The sequence below is a fragment of the Echinococcus granulosus genome (assembly GCF_000524195.1).
Source record: "Echinococcus granulosus chromosome Unknown EG_S00024, whole genome shotgun sequence".
Lineage (NCBI taxonomy): Eukaryota > Metazoa > Platyhelminthes > Cestoda > Cyclophyllidea > Taeniidae > Echinococcus > Echinococcus granulosus.
In genome coordinates this window covers 988,571-1,012,866 of record NW_020170404.1, presented here as the reverse complement: position 1 = coordinate 1,012,866, position 24,296 = coordinate 988,571, and the positions used below count along the sequence as shown (strand labels likewise).

Genomic DNA, 24,296 nt, shown 5'->3' with positions numbered 1-24,296 from the left:
CATTACCATCCACGGTCTGGAATATTAAAAAAAAGAGTAAAAAGATACCACAAATGAAGTGGGAGAAAGGAAGAAGGTTTTTATACAGAAAGAGCGGCTTTAGAATCTTTTGCAGCCGGTTCTGAGGCCACTGGGCGTGAGGGACTATGATAAGATGATGGCCTCACTCCACTGACGTGCAAAAAAGCAGCCGGTAGATTGTGAACCCTCAATTGGCGGTCTCGGGACCAGGAGACGAGGTTGGGCAGTTGGACTGCAGGAGACAATGGGGTCACATTAATAACGGTATTAACTAAAAGTGAATAGTGTGAAGGATTAAAATATGCCTTCTTTTGCATCCACAGGTAGTGGTAGAGGGAAAATATTTCCCAAACTTATGAATTATTAAAGCAGAAATACCGCACGAAGCATTGCATTCATACCTCCTCGATTCTTGAATTCCATAAATGGGTTATGCCTTAAGGTAAAGCAGGTAAATTGGGTAGAAATTTGGGACGAAAAACGCTTTCTGCATTTGGGGACTGACTAGTGCACACAATCGAAGCTGCATGGAGAAGTCCTCAAAGTGGATGCGCCCAGTGACCGACTTCCCGATGCTTAATGAGCCTTTGAAGATTTTACTTAGGAAATGCTCAACTGAGATGGCATAGGCTGGGCCCACGGTGCGCTACGGAGATGCCAACCCTAAGATAATCAGACAGGAATGGTAGAGTGGATGATCAGTAATTTTGTTGGGCTTTTTTAGTGGAAGAAAAGTATAGCGTTTATCACCAGGATCTAGTAAAACTTATAAAAAACACTTCCTCGACCGCTTTGGAACGTACCCATATCCCGTAGATTTTCCTTATTCTCCAAATCGAAAGTGGGCTCATTGAATGTGGAGATGGGGGGAAGCTCAGACCTACACCATCCAAAGCCGAGGACACAGCTCTCCTCACTGATGCCCGAACTCGACTGGTAGCTCACGCCCGCTCCCTCGTCGGCCTCATTCATGGCGGGGACCAGACGCATGGGGGACAGGGTGTCTGACCTCCAGAGAATCAAACCCGAATTCGTCCAACGTGTCCGATGCGGTAGGCTGACAATCCCGACCCCTTTAGGCTAAAACCAACACAGAGAGGAAAACTGCCATGGACATTGTAGTGTCCGACGCTCTGGGTTAAGTCAGTCATTGTGCAGCGATTCTACCTACTGATCAAGTCAAATCACGACTTTTAGCTTTTCAGCCGTAAAAAGGATACTACCGTGGTATTACGGCACGAGGCAGCTAGTGTCAAGGGCAATAACTGATGCACATATCGCTGAACTGTTCAGATATACTTAGTCAAGACAGCAAGCAACAGTGGAAGGGAATGCATGGGAATCGGAATAGGACTGCAAGCACAGTTTGGTTATGAGACGCTCAGCCACTTGGCAATGAGATATTTCAAAGACAGCCGCAGGTGCACCAGTTTTAATGCCGATCGCGGTGATTCAGCCTGTAGAGCGCTTGATTTTTAATGTCTAGTCAATGCATAAGCTGTGGAACAAATACTTGCAATGCCAGTAAGCTAGTGCGCACTGGGTGCCAGGAGCCCTTTTCACCTCGGGTCAATGGTGAAGAGTTGAGAAGCCTTTTGATACGAAGAAGGGGGATTTTCTAAATTACAGCATCACATGTGGTCAAACTTACTGACATCTGTAAAAGAGTGTCTCAGAGGTCAGCATTTTAACACCGATGAAAAAGTGAATCAGACTGGTACAAGGCGGTTCAGTCTTACTGACAAATCTTTTCGCATCCAAAAATACCGGGTATTGGGTGGATCCCGAGATGAGCTTATAAACACAGCATAAATGCAGTTTTCACTCCTTGAGATCCATTATTTGGTCTTATAAATTACCAATTTGATTTTAAAGTTCCCTGTACAAGGAACAGGAATATGATACGTATGGTGTAAGTCAGTTTACACAAATGCTGGATGAGGTTCAGTGTAACCGTGGGACATCTTACCGTGTAGCGTAGCTGAAACATTGGGATCTTCTTGTAATTGCCGACAAGCAGAGGGTCGTCGAAGTTGTTGAGATGCCAGACACGTAGGCTGCCGTCCTTAGTGGAGAGGACGAACTCACCAGTGCGAATGGGCGACCAAGCCATTGAAAGAACCCGCGACGACTGCATTGAGAGGTGGCGCTCGGGTGTGTTAGACTAACATGCAAAGGCAAGCAGATACTTGCTTCAAATATGGATGTATTCAACCATTAGCCGGACAGGAAAGGCACTTCAAATACAATCTGCAGACATCTGATCCTGTGAAAGTTGGTGTTTTTTAGTGGTATGAGAAGGATTACCCTTAGAATACATTTCCAAACAATGCATTGTGTGATACACTGCTTCCGGATGCGACAATGTCGACCGAAACGAAGTTTTGATACGAAGCAGGACATTTTATTCCAATGGCAAAACAAATACACGGAAGAGATCGGGCAAAAATGGGTTGAAAAGAGACGTACTCGAAGATCCCAAAATTGGACCATGAAGTCGCCCCCACTGGCAAAGCTGTGCTCTCGGAACGGATCCCAACGGAGCAGACTTGTGGAAGCTGTAAGGTCGGGAGAATCCACCTCAACGGGGGACAAAAGTGGGTGCAGCAAGGATGAGGATAATAGAACTAGAAACCTACAGAACAGTTCAATATTCTTCACCAGTTTGACTGGGTCCCTCAGATCCCACACGGTGATTGAACGAAACTGTTCATTGGAGGCTGTGGCCAAAATATTAGGTTGCATAGGGCACCAATCCACAGCGTTGATTGGTCGGATGAAGCCCTGAAGTAGTGTCACCAGGGTCAGTCTGCTTTCAGTGGACGACCAGGAGTACACCTCGCATATGTTTTTTCGCTGAAATTAAATTCTTTCAAAATGAGCATCACGATCATACAGTTAATATCTGATGAAAGGGTCACGAGAGGATTTATGCAATGATATAAAGCAGGGGCGTTTAATAAGTGATAAAGAAGGAGAGAGCCTGCAAGCAACATGCGGGAATCTTCCAAAATGGTTGTTTTACCAATCGTAGCATTTCCGACGTGTCAATTTCAAAGGTTGATAGTGGACGAGCGTTAGTGGACGCCAATTACTACCATATCGCTCGTAAATGGGTATGAAAAACTTACAGCCAGAGCGAACTGGGATCCATCATTGGGATGGCACTGTAGAATTGACGGTTCGAGTGCATCAATCTTTTCAAAATAGGCCTTGTCGTAGGGAGATTCAAGATCAATGACGGCTAACCCTTTGGAGCTAAAAGTGAGAAGCAGGATAGGTGTAATTCAGAATCAAGCTTGATAAAGCAATCATTATTTGGCAAGAAGATTCCATTCACAGACCCCTAGCCATGGTCAAAATTGGAAGACACAAAGAGGTAGATCACGTACCCAGCTAAAAAAGCGAAACGCCCCGTACAGTCGACATCAAGCACAGAAACCTATTGTGGAAGGCACATATGAACGCTATGTGGATGAGTAGATGGAAAAGGGACGCTAGAAGTGGTGCAGAAAACGTACCTGTAGGTCTGGATGAAAAAATTCACCAATTTGATGGCTCCCCTGCAAACAAAATGAATTACTGTTTCAGCACCCGGACTACATGTTTTTGTGGATCTCTCAAAAATCTCCAACGATAAACTCCTAAGGACATGCTTTTCAGGGAGCACGGCCTTAACCTATAGCAGTACCCTATAAAGCGCCAGCACGGGAGTAGTCAACCTTCTAATACTAGCAGGCATCCACTTTTGAAGTCATAACATCCTATCTTGCACCACAGTGACACACATCGAGAACAGAATCTGAGCAGGACAACCAAGGAGGAAATCAAAGGCACAGCTAGTAGCATTATCGTTTCGCCAGAAATCCCACCACCTGAACCTTCCTGTTATCTACAATTCGTATCATCTGCAGTAGCCTGTCATATTGAAATACCAAGAAGAGCAGCTAAGCATTAAAAGCATTGGTCAAAAGATGGTCCTCAAGCAGACAACAGGAGAAGTAGCACATAGTACGCTCACACAGCGAGTTTATTTATCCAAACAACCATTTCCCCAATATAGCGAACAGACATACATATGGAGATAGGTAGAGGAGAGTGGAGAAGGCACGAACCCACTGACAACTGTACACATAAAAGGTGTGGTAGGAACGGGAGATCTGGGAGGGAGAGATGAACCGCCTACATAACATATATACATGGAAAGAGGAGGGAGAGGAGATGCGTGTCTAGGTAGACGCACTGGCTGCAGACATCTCCAGTGCCACTGCACCGCAACTGTCAGTCATGGGGGCGGTAGACTCCACGTTCATGGGAGAGGTCAGGTCCAAAGAGGAAGTAGGCTCCACGGAAGCAGCAGTGGATGGCGTGGCGATCTTTCGACGCTTGTAGGAACGAGGGGCGCTTGCGACACGGTAGAGAGAAGCGCGAGCTATCCGACTGACCCGTCTGCTGCGCGATGCCACGGCGGAGGAGCCAGCACTGCTACGCAGAGATCGGGACGATTTATTGATGGAGGTATCACTCTGCAGCCGACGTTTGCGTCGCTTCCTTCGACCAGACACGGTCATTGCGTTGAACAAACTCTCCACCGGAGTTTCAGTCGCCTCAGATTTCGGTGCGACTGAGGGAGATGTGCGGCTTGTGTCGTCAAGATCCTCTTCAGCAGGGTGGGGCTCTTTAAAGCCCAAGTGGACTTTTGCCTTCCCTTCTTCTTCCCCTTCCTCCTCCTTGGTTATAGCAATTGGATCGTCCAATGGAGTTGAGGTGGGATGGTCACCACTAGTAACACCTGCAGAGGATGGCGACGATGGGAGATGGTTGGTAGTTGGAGGTTCGGAATTGGAAGTGTTTTCTACTTTTGTTGCACCCGTTCCTAGTGGAATGGTTGCAGAACCCTTGAAAGAGGCAAATGGAAAAGGTCAACCCTTTTGCCAATCAAAATAGGAAGTGTGGATACTGATACTTTTAACTATATACCAAATCAGGATGCTGACCGCAGACGGTTCTGACAATACTGTCTACCCTTCCAGCCCCAATTCCTGCGCATATACAGAGGTGTAACTTAGAGGCAAAAATTCTTTTAGGATCAATAAAGCTGGGGATTCCATTTCAAATGTTGAATCAAGAGTGATTACCAGCCATGGGGTTTTCCTTCCAAATGACAACACGATTTTAAAGAGGAAATCATATCATATGGAAAATTCTTAAACAGCTAAAAAATATTCAGGCATAAAGAACATTGAACTTTAATAAGTGATTAAAGTTAGACTGAAACGCTACCAAGCATAGGATTTATGATCAAGCAGCCGACCGATGACTCCAATTACACAACGCATATTTAAATTGGAATTGATAAAGCATCTTCCGGCCGATTTCACCCGTAAAATTTAGGATAATCTGTATTTTATATATAAACAGAACTTTACAAATAAGCCACTTAAGATCCACTTATTTGTCATCTCAGAAATTAGAGTCCGGTGAAGTATCAAAGGCAAAACCCTACTTCTAAGAAGGGGATAAAGTAAGAACGTACTGCAAACAACGCAGGAGTAGAAAGAACGGGGCTGTTGGACAATGAAGACACCTGTTTGCTACCACCCGGGGTTGTAGCAGGGGAGGATACTTTGGGATAATACTCCGTGATAACCACGCTGAATCCATTTGCGAATACCTCAAAGTGCTGCGGACATGAACGATCGACATTGCGAAGAGATCTGTAATCACAAGCCATTGCAAAGTATTTGACATTCCACCACGTGGCACATAGGGTCCGATATAAAAATATATCACAGTTATCGAAAAACTGCCTTACCCGGGGCGCAATAATGCAACACGTTTTAACGCTGAGGCAGAGGCCGATGCGCTGCTATTAGAATTTAGATGTCGATGGTACTTTCGACGGTGATGCGTGGTGGATTCCGTGCCGGCGGTTTTTGCACCACTCTCTTCTAGGCGTTCCTTGATGATGGTCCGGGCAATGAGATTTTGCTCCTCCACAATCTGTCTATTCAACTTTGGTTTGCGGGTCGAAGTGCCTTTGCGAGTCTGGCACATTTCACAACGAAAAGCCTCAGCAGAGTTCTTGTAAGTGCACACCGTGCAGTCCCAAAATTCTTCCTCTCCGCCAGTTGCCAACGTGGAGGATAGTCGATGTTTTCGTTTTCTGGAAGAATAAAAAGGAAGCATAAAGTACGAGCCAGCATGCCTAGATTATGAGCTTAAAACCAAAGGTCTGCGAGCTTACTCATAATGCCAACACACATTCAAATCCTATTTCTCTACCTTTACAGAAAGGCCAGAGAGAAATTAAATGACAAGATGAAATGAGAGCCTACACCATCATTCCACTTAATTAAGCAAGGTCCGAATAGCGAAAATCAGAATGAAGTTAATTAAAACAGTAAAGTGGTACAAATTCAAAGCGATAGCCTAAAAAACAGAAGGACGAATAGTGCTTATCGTATAACAACAAACTAACATAGCCATTGTGATAATGAAGCAGTGAAGTTGAAATAAATGTTTATTTTGTCCTTAAATGGGGAATATTTCAAGCAAAATGGTGACTAACGAAGCAAACTATCATCGAAATCACCCCCTACTATAAATATCAAACGGAATGCGGTTCTTTCCAAACCTTTTCAATAGTCTAAGCCAGAAGTAGCACAGAACAAGAGGAGGCAAAAAAAATGAAGCCTCTGACCTTCCTTTCCCCACCAACCTTAAGAAAAGGAGATTGCAAAAAAAAGACCCCAATTCAGACATCAGCTGTTGTAACCGCCTAAATAATTAAAGCATATACGCAAATAGTGAGGCAGGTTTTAATTTTGTATTGGCAATATCAGCCTCGAAAAACACATTGTTTCTGAGCCACAATCACTCCCAAAAGATGGACAAACAAAATAAAAGTAAACACCTTAACGACTCAGTGTGACGTGAATCCATTCCTAGGTAGAAAGCATAAGGTTTGTTCTCCGGAGAAAGGGGAATCTACGAATCCCGCCCCCCGTGGCAACTTATGCAAACACAAGCTCTTGTGCCTTTAACATTATCCTTTTTTTCTGTAAAAGCGCAAAAAAGCTGCTTAAGCAAAATTTAATAAATCAAAAATTAAAATGCATGCAAATAAGGTAAGTAAATGCAATTCGTGTGTCTGCCTAAGCAAGCGCTTTGAGTATTATGAAAACCACGTTTTCTGCAGCAATAGCAAACTAATCTTTATGCGACATTTTTTTCAAATTAGTGTTGCACCTACTGTTTTAAATTAAGCTGTTCTATACTTACTCCCCTTTATTTCCTCTTTGAAGCCCGCGGTGGGCAAAAGAGGTTAAAGCACTGAATTTGCTCTACATTTTGCCAGAAAATTTGAAGAATTCAGGGTCGGATATACCATCGGAGTTGTTCACTTATCCAAAATAGTATCTGCTAGGTTAGCGCCTACTTTAACGAAATAAGCTCGTTTCGTGACCTTATCGGATAGCTCGTTACAGCGCCCTCGACATGTTTCGCGAGTATTTGGAGAAGGGGAAAGTATGGGTTGATAAAATGTGAGTATATCCTTCTTTTAATACTTTGCTTCAGAACTTCTGCCGTTATGAACTACACGGAACTCGAGAATAAAGTTCGTGAGGCAACAAACGATGAACCTTGGGGACCACATGGAAAGATTTTGAATGACCTTGCACGAGAAACGCACGACACCGAAGGGCTTCTGGAAATTATGACTATGCTATTGAGCCGAATTTTTCCCGAAAATTCTACCAATTGGCGCCGTATATACAAGGTACTCTTATTTTCTTTACTCAATTAATTTCAGGCTATTTTTACATCAAATAAAATGTTCACCTGATCTGTGATAATTTGTGCAATATATTTGGGGTTATTTTGTCCCAAGTAGTAGGATATTTCTTCATTCTTTCATAATATAGTTGCTCTGGTTTATTTTTGGTCACTCGCATCATGGTATTGGTGAAATTGATGTATAGTGCTTTTTAATAAACTTTAGGGGCTAGTGGTTCTTGCACATCTATTGAGAAGTGGATCTGAGCGCGTTTGTGATATCGCCCTTGACAACATCTACAACCTCCGTTCTCTGGAGAACTACCAATGCGTTGATGAGCGAGGTCGTGATCAAGGTTCCTCTGGTATGACTTCCACAAACTTAGTAACACTTCCGCCTAGTACGAATCAAAGCTCACGAAGTTGTGGAACTCCTCCAAGATGCGGAATTTCTTCAAGCCGAGCGGCAGAAAGCCCTTACCGCCCGGAAGGACTATGCGGGTATTGGAAATAGCCATGTCATGGGATCTAATTTCTCTGGCGACTATGGAATGTAAGTTGCCTTAACTTACATTATGTTCTGTATTTCTGTTTACTTTTCTACAAATCACACAAGTATTGTCTTTTTCCTGCCTCCTTTCCCTCCATTCTCTCCTACTCTTCATCCTCTAACCACGTGCTGCTTAACTTTTATATTTACGTTGCGTAAATGCGTGGTCTGCTATCGTGACGCACTCTAACCCTCTACTGAAAGGTTTGATGATGGCAACAGTGCTGGTGATTGGAATTATAGTGACTCCCATCGCTATCCTTCTCTCAGTGCGCCACAGGCTGAGATGCCGTGGCGCGAGAGAAAGGGAAGCAATGAGAGGCGCACCAGGTTCTCTTCCAGCCGCCTGGGCAGTTTTGATTCCTGGAAGTTGGCTCATGAACGCACCATCGTTGATGATGTCGCTGACAAATTCTCCGATATGCTAAGAGCTGCTAAAGTCGTCACGAATGATCTGCTTGGCAAGCCGAGAGTTCCACCACCTTCAGTGTAAGCGCTTCCAGTGTTGTCTGGTTTCAACCTATCATCAGCCTTTGGTAGAATCTCGCTTTACCGGCGGTATTGGTGACGGTAGTTTTTTTTTACAATAGTCGTTGGTTTCTGCATCTCACTTTACCTGCCTGTGTTTAGTGAGTCAGATCACGAAAGATCCTTTCGTGCAGTCCCGAATCTGTTCAAATTCAAATCATGATAGGTGGAATCAGGCGATTCGTTTTTTGAGTGCCTGAGTCTTGTATATACAGCCTAAAACGCGTTAAAAGTGACCCGTGGTGACAGAGTACTCTGCGTGTTTACTTGCACACTGTAGCATCACTTAATCGCCGTAGCTTGATAAGCATTGGTGCGTATAGGTGCATAACGAGGAGGATGCAGCACGTATGCATGCACATTGATTTGGTTTTTCCACACTACCTGATGCAAATGAGCGGTTGAGGTGTGTTTTCGCTTCCCAATTAAGTAAACGCTCCTGTCTTCTGCAAATTTAGTTCTTACTGCACTACTAACTTCTTTTCACCTCGTTTGTGCATACTGCACAGACTACTGTGGCAAAACCAAGCATTTCGATATCACTGGTGTGTCTAAACTTGTTCAAACGATCGCACTAGGCTTCTTTGCTCTTACGTTGCAGTAAGGAGGTATAGAAGCCTTTGAGATTTCAGTGTAGAGCTATTTTATCCAGTTTATTGACGTGAAAGTGCTTGTTTAAGTAAGCTAGTGTTTGCATTATGGATAGATAACCACTGCTTCAATTCCTCAGTATTTTGGTCACTCTATTTGCGACGAATTGTGTACACATTGCCGCTCTCATGGTGCAGTCGTTGAATCTTAGGGAACAATAGTATCGGGCGTTACTTAGGCACCGGTCTTGTGCTTTATGTCCTCTATTTTTGTGTTTCTAGTCCACTATTACCAGTTTCTTTTTGCACGTGGCTCTCTCTTCCATGCCCCAAACAAGCTTTTGACACATTTGAAATATCCCCTGGTGTGGTATTATGGTTCCTTTCGCCCACTCTTAGTTTTTCCGATGAATCTGCCTTGTTGCCTCGCTCTCCCCATTCCTCCACTCGAATGTGAGTTTCTTTTTTGGCACATCGCTTTCGACTCCCACAGCGGTAATGTCACACACACATGCACACACTGTGTCGTTTTACTGAAATAAAAACAACCGGCTATCGCTTGCCTTTGTGTGCATACCTATTTCTCAACTTGGCACTACACCAACACACTGACTCAATACCAAAAATGTGATTTAATTCACCGTTTTTAGCTGCTGATAAATGTGGTAGTACTGATTTTGCCACGTACAACCGCTTGTCCACTAGAAGGGGTGGTTGGGCGTCTCCACAGCTATTGACCTTCAGTATTTGGTCAGTGCTCTTAGGTTTGGAGCCACCATTCCGTTTACCATCTTTGTGTGTGTATGTTTATGTGTGGCCTTGCGTGATACAACTTCGTCGGTGAGGTCACACTGTTGCCCGTTTCAACTCGTGGCATCTTCACATTGAACACAGGCATAGTCCTTGTGCACTTTGAACTTTGTGTGTTTACCGTGTATTTGTGTCTGCGTGTGTTTTCTTATTTTTGAGTGCTTACCTACCCGAACACTGCGTTGTGTATGTACTGTATGGTGTGCCATACACGGGTATTGCCACCTAAAAATGGACCGCATTTCCCTCCGCTTTGGTGGAGTATGCTCGTGGCGTGTTTTAATTTAACTCGTGAGATTACACAAAGCGGAATGTCGGGTGTTTGAACGGTGAGTCGGATTTTGTCGAACATTCAATTGTCGTGCACTAGGTGTCCGGTGGTTGGTTCTGAAGCCCTATTTTCATTCTTAATGGATCTCAGAGATTTGCCGACGTTACTCGACCTTTATTTGATTCGGAGTGGAACAACCATCCTCCACACAGCTGGTTTGTAAATACAAAGGGTCCCACGACATCTGAGGTGGATGTGATGTCGAAATCACCGTGGTTTGAGAATAACGTGACATAAACAGCAACATGCCCTCGTCAACGTCTGCGTTTGATTTGAAGTTTGCATGTTGGTTGTGACAAGGGCACGATGCCAAGTTCGAATTGAACCGGCCTTGAGTACTTTAAAACCGTTTTTTGGCTTATTTTATGTGTCTAGCAAATGGATTTATGGAAAATCTAAAATATATCTGGCAATTTATATCCTTTACCAACAACCAATGCATCTTTCACATTTCTATTGCTCCGCCCCTTACTTTCTTTACCGTAAGGCTTACACTCAAACCCCTGAAATTGCTTTCCTCAAGTGCATATTAGTTACTTTTGAATATATTGGACTCTCCCCACTCATCAACTAACATTTTAATACGAGTTATCGCTATCGTTCCCTATTTCACGCATTCTGTGTTTGCGTATGGTTGCTAGGTGACCACTAATGTCTGAGGCGCACCTACATTATGCCTGATTACGAGGGCAACTGTAATGGTAGAACTCGACGTTCCGTCGAGTGCGTTTTTAAGACACGTGAAAATTTGGAGAATCTCACCAACTCCCGTTTGCCATTCCTGTTGTGCGGATTAGTGCATACTTTCTCGACCTCAAACAAGGACTGGTGGGTGTGAACAGGGTTTTGCGACTCTGGCACAGTAGGTGTTCGCAGCAGTTTTGTAAGATTCAATTCGTGCTTCCTGCTTTGTGAATCGAAACACCTTGATTGATTGTCACTTGCTTGGGGAAGGCGTTGTTGCTTCCTTGCACTAGAAACCTCTCTTTCACTCACCTCGTAGGTACGAGGAGGACCCGCATAAGGTATCAGAGGAGGTCTTCAGCTTTCCTGGTGCCACAGTTGATCAACCGGAAGAGGAGGAGTACAACTCTTATCGGCGGACCTCTGATACCTCCAAACTCTCACCAACCACCCAAACCAGTCAAAAATCGCTGCCAACAGCGACTCCTGCTGCCCTGATAGACTTTGATTTGCCTCCGACTGGTTCCAATGTTACGGTTCGTCATTTTATTCCATTAAAGCGGATCTCTAGAAGGAATTTTCAATCTAACCATGTAAGGTAATCCAAATCTTTCTTTGGGACTTATATCTGCATGTTCATTGATAGCTGAGAAATTGTTAGAACAAGGGTTCTTCTAGGTGGTCATTTTGTTCTCCTGTATGTAGATGTAAGCGCTCTTCACAAATGGAATATTAATTGTCATCCATTGAAGTAAAAAATGTGGTCATAGTGGCGAACAACTGCCAGAGCAAAGAGTGTTTTTACCATGCAAAAGTAGGACTTGAACGTGATAGATGAAGATCAAATCAAGATGCAACAATGGGAAGCATCGCTATCACATGAGGTAATAAGCACCCTCATTAAACTGACCCATTACCTGCCCTCCGAGGGTCCGCATAATCTTGCCATGTTGGTCCGTAAAGGACCCTTGTGAAAGTTGGACCTAGTTACTCTGGGCAAATCGTTCTTTATGATTGAAGCTCTCTTTTTTTTCTTGTAGCCTCCGACGAGACTTCCTAGACCTCCCTCGACGGAAATGCTGGCGTCGCCACCAAGGAATAGACAGAACGATGATAACAGCGACTTTTTCGCTGAGTTAGACAAGCATCAAGCTAAACTGCCACAGAATGCTGCGACTACTGCTATGGAGTGAGTTCACCGGTTTGTCGATTTGATGCATTTCTTCACTCCACTCAAAGCATGACACCTTGTTGAAATTAATATCAAGTATTGATAGCAAGTAAGACCTCCGTAATAACAGTAGATCATCCAGTAGATAGTTAGATCTCTGTAGGCTGCAACAAAATCGTGCAATGTCTTGACCTTCACCAGACTTTTGCCAAGTCTGCGTACTTGTTTTTATCACCTGCTTATTCATCTTTATCAAAAGTGTGGATTGATGGGGCCATCGCGGTGGCGATTGCAGCAGTAAATGTTCATGACTGTACATACACGTGTGATGATCCTGCCAAAAATACTAATTACCTTGGCGCTGAGTTAACACAAAGCAGCATCGTTTCTTCGTAGAATAAATTACTGGCTCCAAAGCTAGGATTGTTATTCGAGACTGTTGTCTTTGTGCCCAAAATCGTGGCGCCGTATTCAATCGAATGCTAGTTCCAAAACAGTTTTTCCCTAGATGTCTGCTGTGGTTTACTAATACAAAACTTGAAAAATTTCCTAGACAAACAGAGCGACGCACTGCAGTGATAGTTATGAATCGAAATGGACACGCTTTTGTTCGAATAAATTGCCATCTCCACATAACAGTGGTGATCACTTTCCATTGCATCCATGAATTCCTCAGCTCATTCGAGATGCAGGATGGGTATGACCAGCTTGAAAGTTTTAACAAGCAATCATGGGTGAAAAGACAGCAAGAATTAAATTGGCTCATTGTTAATGCGGCGATTTGTTACTGAGGTTGCTATGATTAAGAAGTATACTCCCCCGTGTGAATGATGCCATCGATGGGAAGCTAGCTCGGTTAGTTAAATCGGAAGCTGAACTAAATGACACCTATCTTAGCCTGTTCGCGAACTTCACTGCTGTGAATCCGCCCGTGGCCGCGCAGACAACCCCGACAGCTGGTGCCCCGGTGGACGCGGATTTTGGTGATTTTTCAAGTTTCCAAGCTGCCCCTGTCTCCGAGACACCGGCCAAAACTGTCACCATCACCACCACCAGCTCCCAGTCGACCAAACAATCTGTGGACCCCCTATTCGACGAATTCACGTCACCTCCTCCCCCTTCTACCTTCGCACATACTGCCATGACAACAGCGCTTACTCCCTCAACAGTCCCAGTAAGCCAAAACATTTGATAAGTGCATCCACTTGCTCCATAGTCCCACCATCGTCCGCTTCATCACATGCGTGCAGATTATTTTGTGGCAAGATTTTAGTTTTACCTGTTACGTAGCTCGTGGGAGTATTATTGCAAAAGGGATTGTGAGACCTTCGGCACAACTAGGTGCCACGACGCTTAGGATAGTGTCTGTCTGAAGAACTCTCATAGTTAGAATGCAATCAAGAGTATGCCTGTTACTTATCCTTCTAGTTTTAAAACTCCTCGGCAATCTCTGTAGTCACTCTTCCACGTAGATCATTGCAAAGTAGTCGGTACCTTAGAACTTATCCACGAGCTCAGAACTGAAGATGCTCATCAATTTACCATCAATATGAGAAGACATGTGATTCCAATGGCATTGAGGCCTGTCGTTGGATTCTGTTAACCCGGTTGAGTTGGGTCTCTGCGATCCGTTGACTTTGTACTCCTCAAAGTGGGATACCGTTTGACATTTCATGTGCTGATAGCTGTCAGTAGCAGCGTTTACGTTCTCTGTTCATTCCTCGTTGCCGGTTCGCCTCAAATTTAGTTTTTTTTCCAGCTACCTAGCTGAGTTATTCTCGGCCTTTTGTGGTGTAAAGAAGGCTAATTTCTTCGACACAAGGGCACCTTCCTGCAAGTGTCCTGAGCGGCTCCATGACGGACGTTTGAATCCGTATAGCTTCAGGCATTATTTCCCGCATTGTCAAGCATGGTACTGGGGTGGTTGCGAAAATGGCTTCAATAGCCCTTCTGGTATGAGATCTCAAGATTCCACCATCTATAACATCCGATGTATGGATTTGGTTTACAGTCATAGAATTTCAGGATCTCCACCTTTTTTACCACTGCTATCAATGTAGCCTTCTCAGTCATCCCTGAGGATTTGTTGTCGCTCTGTAGAAGGACCGGAAGTCTGTGGGGTTGGAAAAAAGTGCCACAGTGTTAAGACGATAGCTGAAATCATATGAACTGAAGATCCTGCGTTGTTTAATCGCAGTGGAAAAATGTCTTCCTCTTGTAGAGTGTGGAGCTCGTTGTCGATATGTGCTGGAATTCCATAGTCGTTAGGATTCCAAAAGTGATAGACCAAAGCCTACACACTAAGTTGCTAAGCTAGGCAGATTGCAAACCGTGCCTTACTATCCGTTGCATTCGTGAACTCCTGCTTTTGCTATTGGTTCGACGACTGGTCTGTCACGCAACGACTGGCACTTGTTTTGGAAGTGGTGAACCCACTTTCGCAGGCATCTAGTACGCTGACAAGATACTGGCGTTTGTCAAGGCACCTGTCATAACACTCCCGCCTATCAACGCCCTTTTATTTGAGTCAATCTCGATGTCTCGTGCAGACACTCTTCAGTAGATTCTCTACCAAGGCAAAATCGAAATTTGCTGTTTAAAGATGGAAAAAACGCCACTGTGCCGCCATTACCAAGCACAACTACCATTCACTTTGCACGTTACAAATTCAACCGACTTGAAGCAACCAAATCGCCGAATCGGTGCAACCAGTTATCACACACTGATAACAAGCACGTGTCAGCTAGTCGCGAGGTCACACACACACACAATTGTCTTTAGTGTCTACTCAGCAGGCTTCACCTTCATTGCACAACCCCAGTGCGCCCCGTTTTTCGCCACAAGGGTGTTTCAAATCCTCTTATTGGTTCCAATAGCCTCTACAAGGCATAAATGCTTCTCTTTATCAGTCAAAGTTCAAATGACGCCGTCTTACTTTAGGCATGTATGCAGGGGAGTGGGTGCCTGCGCGTATCAAGGCAGTCAAATCCGTCTACTCGCGGGCTTGCAGTAAATGCAGGCGCTATTGTGCTGTGCCAATGTAGTACTGTCAATTAAAGATACGTGTACATACACACACACACACGCATTGACGCTGGGGTTTATTTGCCTGCGTGCGTGAGTGTGTGTGCGTGTGCGGGTATCGCCTACCTTCGATCGATCTCTCCCCCACATCGGTGGCTGTCGTGCACTTTTCTCGCCCCACCCCCCTTCCACCCTCCACGCGCAGGCGTGGGTTGGTGTCGGTGGTGGCCCAGATCTGCGATGCCTGGAACGTGTCACTCAGCCTTCTTCCTCTCCTCTTTTTCCCTTATCTCCACTTCATCAACAGTCATCATCAATTCGCGCTGAGCCATTCGCACACACTGTAGCGGAGACATCACTACATGGACCTCGTTCTATCGAAAAAATTGTGGTTCTTCCTGACTAGGCCGCATGACAATTTAACCTTTACATCACCAAAACCTCAAAGTTAACCTGAGTAACGGTCTTAATGCAAATATGGGTTCTCCTTTCACTGTTATCTAATCAGGGCATTTATAAGTGCTTCTTGCCAAATTTTAAGCACCACATTAGTGATTCCTGCTTACGGTTGTTAGACTTGCATATCGGCTTGAATTTTGACCTTTCTCGTTGCAGTTACAACCCCAAAAGCCGTCATCTACTGTTGTGAATTCCACCCCTGAGCATCAGATAAGCGGCAGAGTACCGAGCGCCCCTTCCAACGTCGGCAAAACGTGGAGCGGTTTGGGCGCCTTCAATCTCGACATCGACTTTAAGATTGCCGCGGCGAGCCCCACAAAACCCGCGGCTCCAAGCCTCAGTCAGTTGCAGAGCCTCAAACAGAATAAATTAGTAACGCAGCCAGTGCTGCCTCAAACAAATTCGTGTGGTGAGAAGGCATTTCTTGAAGCCTTAACTTTATTTCGCATATGGCTGAGTAGGAAGCTGGAATAGCCGCGGCACTGGGTTGAATGTGTAATTTTGAATTAGGAGATTCAAGAAAGCTTAAACCACCGTTCTGCATCGCGATGGAATTTACTGAGTGGATTTAAGAGTCCCGTGAATGCTTATGTGTCTTTGTTTCATGATGAGGTGAAAAGTTCCATTCACTTACACCCTTTCTTGTTTGAAATTTTAGGCGCCGCGTTTGACGCAACATCACCGGGCAGCTCAAAGATGGATGACTTTTCAAATTTCGCGGTTTTCAAATAACGCTGTCGCCAAAGGGAACTCATCCATTGAGTTTATTATCAAGAATGTCTTTCATCTGATCTGATATCTTAAAAGTTTACGCCTCTCTGGTTAATCCCCCACATCATATTACGTAATGGGCGGCGAAAAGGCAACCAAAATCGCATAATTCAAAAAATAAATATTCTAAGAGCAGCATATTTACTTAAGGGGTTATTCCCCTTAAAAAAGGAACGCTGAAAAAGCATAAATAGAAGTAAACAGATGGGAAAGTGGAGATTTGGGGGGACAATAGGAGGTGTGGTGGCCAAGAGTCCGACCTGAGTCTTCAGGCTCGAGACCTGCTGTAGGGCTGGCAGTGGTCGTGAGGGGCCGTAATAGGCAAGAGGATGCGTGGCGAGGTGACGTGGGATATCGTTGTAATTGGCCGAGAGGCCGGTAAAAACGCTGATGAAAATAGAGGGTGAGGCAGGGCACGTGGGCTAGAGACCAAAAAGGCGACACCGCGTCTCCTCACAGTCCAGCACAACACCGAACAGAAGAGCCTCTCAAGGGTGCCCAGGAGGTTGCAGTTATAAAGAGAGAGAGAGTGAACAACGGGAAGTGGGGAGGTGGGAAGGATGGCAGAAGTGCAATAATTGTGGGAGGGTTTTCAACCAAGTGCTGGTTTAAGTGTGGTGATGCGATTCCAGTTGATTGGACCGCAGAAGCAGAGTCGAGCTTTACTGGGCTGGACCAACAGTTGCCTACTGATAAGATAAAAGTAGCGTGTGCGCAAGTGTATGCGATTGATTGGTGGCCCTTAACACAGAGGTAAGGTGGAGGAAGGCTAGGCGGAATGCGTAAAGGAGTTATAAGCAGAGTGTAGTGCAGTGGAAGAGAATAGAGGCGGTTGAAAAATCGGGCCGAAGGGGAGGCTGCTGAGTGGTGGAGAGCAAGTGAGGACTACTTAAAGCCGTGTGTTGTGCGGAGGAGCATGGTGGCCATTTTAGCGTTATGCGGTGAGGTCATCCGTTCCATTATCACTTCGGAGGGTCTCTAAATAAGGGCCAATGAAACCGCCTACAGCTTTTCAACCGGGACGGTTATTGTGAGATTGCTCAATCCCGCTCATGTTTCAGCTTCGTATTGCATTATCTCGAGGATCGGCTCACCTATGCCATTCGAGGTAGACGTAGTCAATTGAGGAGGAGTGCCCACTGCTCTCCTTAGACAGTGTGGTTGAGGATGTAGGCAAGGTAATACGGACCTCGCAAAACTTTTTCAAGCCACATCACTTCATCTCGTCTCACAGTCCAACACAGCACAGCAACGAGAAGAGTCTAGCAGAGTAGAGGGAAACAAAGCAAAACGGAATAGAGAGAAACATTGTACACGAAGACACATCATCTCCCTTCAGGCCACTGATGCTCTGCCCTTCTCTGTTTTGGTTGTGTACCCTATCTGTTTAACGCACTGCAGACGGGTTAAAACAGCGACCACTCCTGGCCATGGAATTGACTAAGTGCCATGGCGTCTAGGAGTGTCAACTGTCCCATAGTGGGGTTTGTCGGTTGGAATCAGAAGTAGTTCTGTCACACATCCTCCCACCTCTTTATACTTATCAGCAATCTCTCTGACCACCCTTCCACGACAATCGCCACAAAGTAGTCGGTACCTCAATAGCCATCCAAGAGCCCTGGACACAAGTTACACATCAATTCTCCGTCACCCTGAGAAGACATGCGATACCAATGGCATTAGTGCCTGCCGTTGGATTCAGTTCAATGTGTTTAAGTTATATCTCTCCTATCCGGTGACTTTATACTCCCGAGTAACCCCTGAGACTAGAAGCCTATATGTGCTGAACGATTGGAGTCAGTGGAATTTGAAGTACGACAGACTGAAGCCCTCACACAATGCCAAGTTAGTTAGATTGCAAATTGTGCCCTAATGCCCTCGCATAGTGAACTCGTTTGGGCAAACAGTCCGAGTAGTCGAGATGGCGTACAGGCAGTGGAGGCTGCTGAAGGCGTGTGCGTCTGCACGCGATCAGTGGAACTGTTCAACCGCTTGCCGAGTGATAGGCACATCTGCACTTGCAACATTCATCCAATTATGGACACTTTGTCTGGTATTTCATCCAAAAAGGAAGAGGCAACGTATAATTAGGCTAATTTTTGAAAAAAAGTATGGAGATGAGAGCATTCTCTGATCTGACAATAGAATTTGGTTTTCCTGATGGGATTGAATTGCCTAAGAGTGGGCACATCTACAAAATAACATTCGCTTACAAATCGAAGGTAGGACTCAGTGGCACCCTTTGGTAAATAGGCATGATAGACCTGGTGTCGGTGCCCAATCGTACAAGGGGAAACAACATCGTTAGCGGATTATGCCTATCCATTGGCTCCACTTGACCCTGAAACCTATACCTTGGAAGTAGTTCGTGCAACATCGTGTCTTTTTTCCAACGGCATCCCATTGCAACTTGCCATTAGAGCCGCAAGTAAATGACACAAATTGCTCTTTGTAGTCTAAGATAACCGTGATGGCGGAATGAATGTGTTCGTGACGATGAAATCTCAAAACCGCATCTAGTGGGATTTCGAGGCTGCCACAGATGGTGATTTCAAGATTGCTTTGACAATATTTGCTGGGTCGCTGTACAGGTCTCTCACTTTTAGTGTTGAGATGGTTGGGAAATACGCATAAACGTTATCCTAGCTCCTTTGTTAGTCATGGAGTCATACCATTAAGGCGGTAACTTAGGCTCACTATCTTAGATGCGTGACGCGGACAAATTATGAATCTGGGCAACAATACAGCCCGAATGGGAAGCAGTGCTTATCGCAGTCATCTTGGTACTTAAAGAAAACAGCAATTGCACAACTCAATCTCACACTCAGTGGCCGTAACTCAAAAACGGAGGCGAAGCAGGAATCGCCAGGTAGTGGTTTGATTTGCCCTGCAGGTGTCAGATCACCTACGGTAGTAAGAGGGTGCAGGGCTCAGTTACCCCCTGAAAGTAGGTATTATTGGCTGTTAGAGATCCCCACGAATAACCTGGGCATCAGTAAGGGAACAATTCTTGACCAAGCAAGGGAATTTTTAAACAGAAAGGAAGAGTGGTTATACTTTTATGGCAAGCGGAGATAGCTGTTATCTAGTCACATTAATCCCATTCGAAGAATTTGAACAAACAATACCGCAAACATGCATCCTCTTCTCTCCTTTAGATGGGCCTTGCGATCCTCGCATGTACTTTCCATCCACCTCTTTGAATTATTGTGTTAAACATAGCTTATTTGTATATAGAATGACTGGTGTAGTGTTTGCATGGGGGGATTCTATGGGCCGACGCCACTCACCACGCTTACAGGTGGATGCAGTTCGAACTGCCATCCGGTGCTGCTCCGACTAGACATTGAAAGCTTCGAGATGAAGGTACAAGGAAAAAAGGCAAGGCTTCTTAGTTGCAAATCCCATAAAAATTGTTTAAGCCTGTTCCTACATATTCAGGAAAGGCTTGGGCCGCTGCATTGGTGGCACCGGAAAGCGAACCCGATCTTAAAGGACAAGTACCCTGAGTTCTGTTGTTGAATGTTAAACATTAGCGAGTGAGAGAAGAGCATATTGTTGCGGACGGGAGGATTAGTGATGACTCTTAACACTAGGGCTGAAAATGACACCAACTCAACTGGCAAACTGTCAACACCTTCAGCGAGCTCTACAAGCCGGGAACCATCTGAAAGAGGTCTCAAGCCAAATCTTTATACGAATGCAATGTTGAAAATATGAAAGAGCCAAGGCAATAGGTAAGAAATTGTCTCTTCCAAAGTCCATCTTATCGCCCGCCTACCTGACTCACCGCCCTTGGCAGGCGACATATGACCTGCGTCTGTCGTAAACAATTAATAACAAGCAAAAGAAGTTTGTGGGATTCCCAAAGCTGTTTGTTACTTGCTTGACTGTATGATGCCCATTCAGTTGCTGTATTTACTTTACGTACACCTTTACCGCGTTTCCTCTCCAACGCGTTAGGAACCCCATAAACAGACTGGTCCAAGGTGTAGCGCTGCGACACTTCCCTGAGGACGAAAATGGACATAATACTTGGGCAGAATTTACATTGTCGGAGCACAGAAGAGCTACTGGCATGGCACGAAGGCCATGCTGCCTGGTGGAAGAACTGAAGCGGGGCTTTAAGTGACCTTGAGACCAAAACAAATTCTTACAAAAATCAAAGATTTTTTCTAACAATTTTAAATTCCCACTGACTGATTTGATGGTGGAAAACCACATACTGGAGGAATTGTTGCCCATTTAGGACCTCCAGAGCTTTGCTATGCTTGGGTTGCTTGAATTTGCACGCTTTAGGGACTTACCGTCCACTACAACTACCGCCGCGTTGCACTTGCTTTCTTTGGTAAAACGTGTTATTTTGAGAAACCAAGTGAAAAACTAGGACTGCCTTTAAGAGTTTTGTAGAACTCCATGCTGAATGTCAACTCGAATAATATTATATTAATTCAAGTGCTGTGTTCTTGGTCAAATATCAACGGCAGATCATCAACTAGTCCTGTTACCTCCAATTTACGAACAAAAGGGGTTCAAGAAGTTATTAATGTTGGTGCTTTCCCACAGGTGTAAACATTTACATAAAATGAAATTACATTATACGGACCAAGGCTTGTGCAGACGATGCCGCTATCATTGTCATGCTTACCACTGAAGCTGTTGTAGTACTGCTGTCATTTCCTTCAGTTATTTAATCATCATGCCGAACCAAATTTAATTTGATGCTGCTCCCCAAAACCTTTTTGATTTGCTACACCTTATTGGGTCAAAAGTCGCATAATTCGACAAATCTTGTGATTAGGTCAACAATATCTTTCTTTAAAGAATTTTAGTACAACTAGAAAATGACTCTGTGGCAATTTATCAGTAACTCTTTGTTCATCTTATGGCGCAGGAGAGGAGAAATTGAAGGAACCAAATATTCGTTAATTACTTTTTGACCGAGGATAATGTTGAGCATCTAGGACGACAAACACACAATTATTAGTATATTAGCATTCAAATTAAAGCGCTTGAAATCTCTCAACTAAAAGACACTCCCTTCTTACGTTGTTTAGAGATCAAACTCTATCATTCTCTTCCACTGACTAGTTTTGGGAAGGCTCAAAACAAAAGGTGCTGATTCTCGTCACTACTCCATATCTACTATGCAAAAATGGAAAAAAAGTTAAAAATTCGATACTTTAAACGAATCAGCAGCCACAGCTTACAACATTTTAGGCATCTACGTCGTTTTCATCTATTCGATCCCGATTACAGAATACAAAGGTGGATTACGTTGGTCCATAAATCAGTTAATACTTTTTTCTTTAAGTAAACGAATTTTTAAAGAAAACTAAAAATTTGGTTTAAATCCACCCATTCATATACTGTTTTAACCAAACCCAACTTATGGTAGTTTTAACAATTTACCTAATGTGTGTGACGTAGTCTTTGCACTTAAATCAACAGCATTTAAATACATTTTATTGATTTAAATATGAATTAACGCACTTTTTGACTTGTAAGCTTGTTCATTCTTATAGGTTACTTGTTTCAGTGTGCTCTTTCACGTCTGCCCGATTTTACTTGCGCCCGAGATGGATTCGTCGCCAGAGATGGATAGGTTTGGTGTTTCAGAGCAGGATTATGAGTATATGTTTGATCCTCTCAAGCGCCGTGGTTTCACTTCCAAGAAGCAGCAGATATATGGTGTTTTCGCCTCGGATTCTGACTCCGAAACCGAAGAAAGTGGCATGAGCTCCATGGCCTCCATACGCAAGCGTAAGGGTTCAAACTATTCTGGACCCATCACTTTTGTCAGTGGTGGAATTAAGGTATCTTATCATTAATGTATTCCTTTGGGACATTTGACTCGGGCAAAAGTCCTAACTGGGGCATACCCATTCATCAAAGCTGTCTCATTATCCATGCCATACCGCTAAGAATTTCGTGTTGCTGCAGACTTTCGTTTAGTTACTTAAGTAGAAACATACGTAGACTGCAGTTGATGCACTCTTTTTACTCTAGGAAGGTTCCAAAACTTTGGAATCGGTGGTGAACGAAGAAGACCTGGATGTTGGAATCTCAGATGAGGAAGAGGACAAGCGCTTATTTTCTGTGGACACCCATGCGAAGGAAAATTCATCAAAGCAGCATGTTTTTGCCAAGCCTGCGTCATTTCGGTCGCGTAAACTCACGTCTTCATCTACCACTCAGGGTTTTGGGTCATGGGAACGACACACCAAAGGCATTGGGATGAAGTTGTTGCAGAAGATGGGTTTCAAAGCTGGTGAGGGCCTTGGTAAAGCTGGGCAGGGCATTGTTACCCCAGTGGAGGCAGTCAAGCGTGCTGGAAAAGGTGCAGTCGGTTCAATGGGACCCGAGGCTGCTGCTGCTCCTCGCAGAGGGAATGAACCAGTTCCGTTGCCTCAGGAGCGCCAGAGTGATAATTGTAAGCAGCAATGAGTCTCCTCGCTTTTTATGTGCACGGCTCAATTTGTCTGCAGTGTTTTTGCTTTAGCGGGTCTCCCCAGGTACAAGAAAAAGTCAGGTGTAAACGGCGACTCTGGCTCAGAAAAGCGCTCTCACAAAGCCATTTATATGTCGGCCGACGAACTTATTGCTAGTGTTAGCCCGGCTACACCTGCTGCAGCAATCAAATCGCATGGTCCTTTTATCCAGAACAGGTAAGTTTCATATGGAAACTATCCATATTGGTTTTGTTTTTTCTATCCCCTTTCTTTCGTTGTAGTGAGTTGAGCAAAGTGAAGGTGATTGATATGACTCAGAGGGAGCAGCGTGTGTATGAAGGCTATGAGGCTGCTCTGTCCAGCTCCTCGCGCTACGGTCGACGTGTCGATGAGGCCGATGATGATGTTGTGGATGCAGAATCACGTAAGCGCGAGCGACGCATTGAGGGTCACTTCTTCGAGGTTCCTGTGCTCTGCCACAATATTGACCTCGTCATCAAGACCACTGAGGATGAGATCAGGCGTCTGGATCGTGGTGCCCGCTATGAGGAGGACAGGACTACTGGACTACAACATGAAATTGATCGTCTGAGTCGGGTCTGGCTTTGCTTTCCGTTTTTGTTTTTAACTCCCAAATCATCCGAATTCTATGCGCTAATTCTCAATGGGCGTGGTCTTCATTTTTAACGTCAGTCCTTCTCTGTCGCATTAGCAACTAGTTGGAAAACCTTAAACCATAAAGTTGCTTAAGGGTATAGAAGGGCTGCGAGTCTAGTCACTCAGTAATAATGGCAGAACTTAACACCGCTCGCTTGGTGATATAGTAGGGCATTCACCCATGTAGTTAAAACAAATATCGTTCTGATATTAGTGTTTTTTGGACTCTAGACAAACTTAAAGGGATTCGACAAACCAAGGGAACTTTAATATTTTCGGAGCTTAATACACGGCTATTTGCTTACAGTGAGGTTTTATGGTTTTATTTAGCTCCATGCTTGTCATTGTGATCTTTCAGACGCGGCCTTTCCTCATTTCCTTATTTACATGCATCATTTACGATAGCGAAACTGTACCCTTATTGTTTCACTAGCTAAAGTATTATTTTCTATGCTTTAAAGCTTGGAAT

General features: G+C 44.5%; 2 protein-coding genes across 2 annotated transcripts; one reads left to right on the top strand and one right to left on the bottom strand. All coding sequences in view use genetic code 11, as the record gives it.

The window, feature by feature from the left end:
- Positions 1-4,250: 4,250 nt before the first annotated feature.
- Positions 4,251-6,510, bottom strand: EGR_04135 (YY1-associated factor; the record flags this gene model as incomplete). Its single annotated transcript, XM_024493384.1, has 4 exons — positions 4,251-4,919; positions 5,558-5,738; positions 5,837-6,187; positions 6,503-6,510. The coding sequence occupies 4 exons, from the start codon at positions 6,508-6,510 to the stop codon at positions 4,251-4,253; spliced, it is 1,209 nt and encodes a 402-aa protein (XP_024352298.1).
- A 1,011-nt stretch (positions 6,511-7,521) lies between these two features.
- On the top strand, positions 7,522-16,679 carry EGR_04134 (Clathrin interactor; the record flags this gene model as incomplete). Its single annotated transcript, XM_024493383.1, has 10 exons — positions 7,522-7,568; positions 7,603-7,804; positions 8,027-8,165; positions 8,203-8,353; positions 11,613-11,829; positions 12,112-12,246; positions 12,334-12,482; positions 13,362-13,638; positions 16,104-16,356; positions 16,606-16,679. The coding sequence occupies 10 exons, from the start codon at positions 7,522-7,524 to the stop codon at positions 16,677-16,679; spliced, it is 1,644 nt and encodes a 547-aa protein (XP_024352297.1).
- Between the last annotated feature and the right edge of the window lie 7,617 nt (positions 16,680-24,296).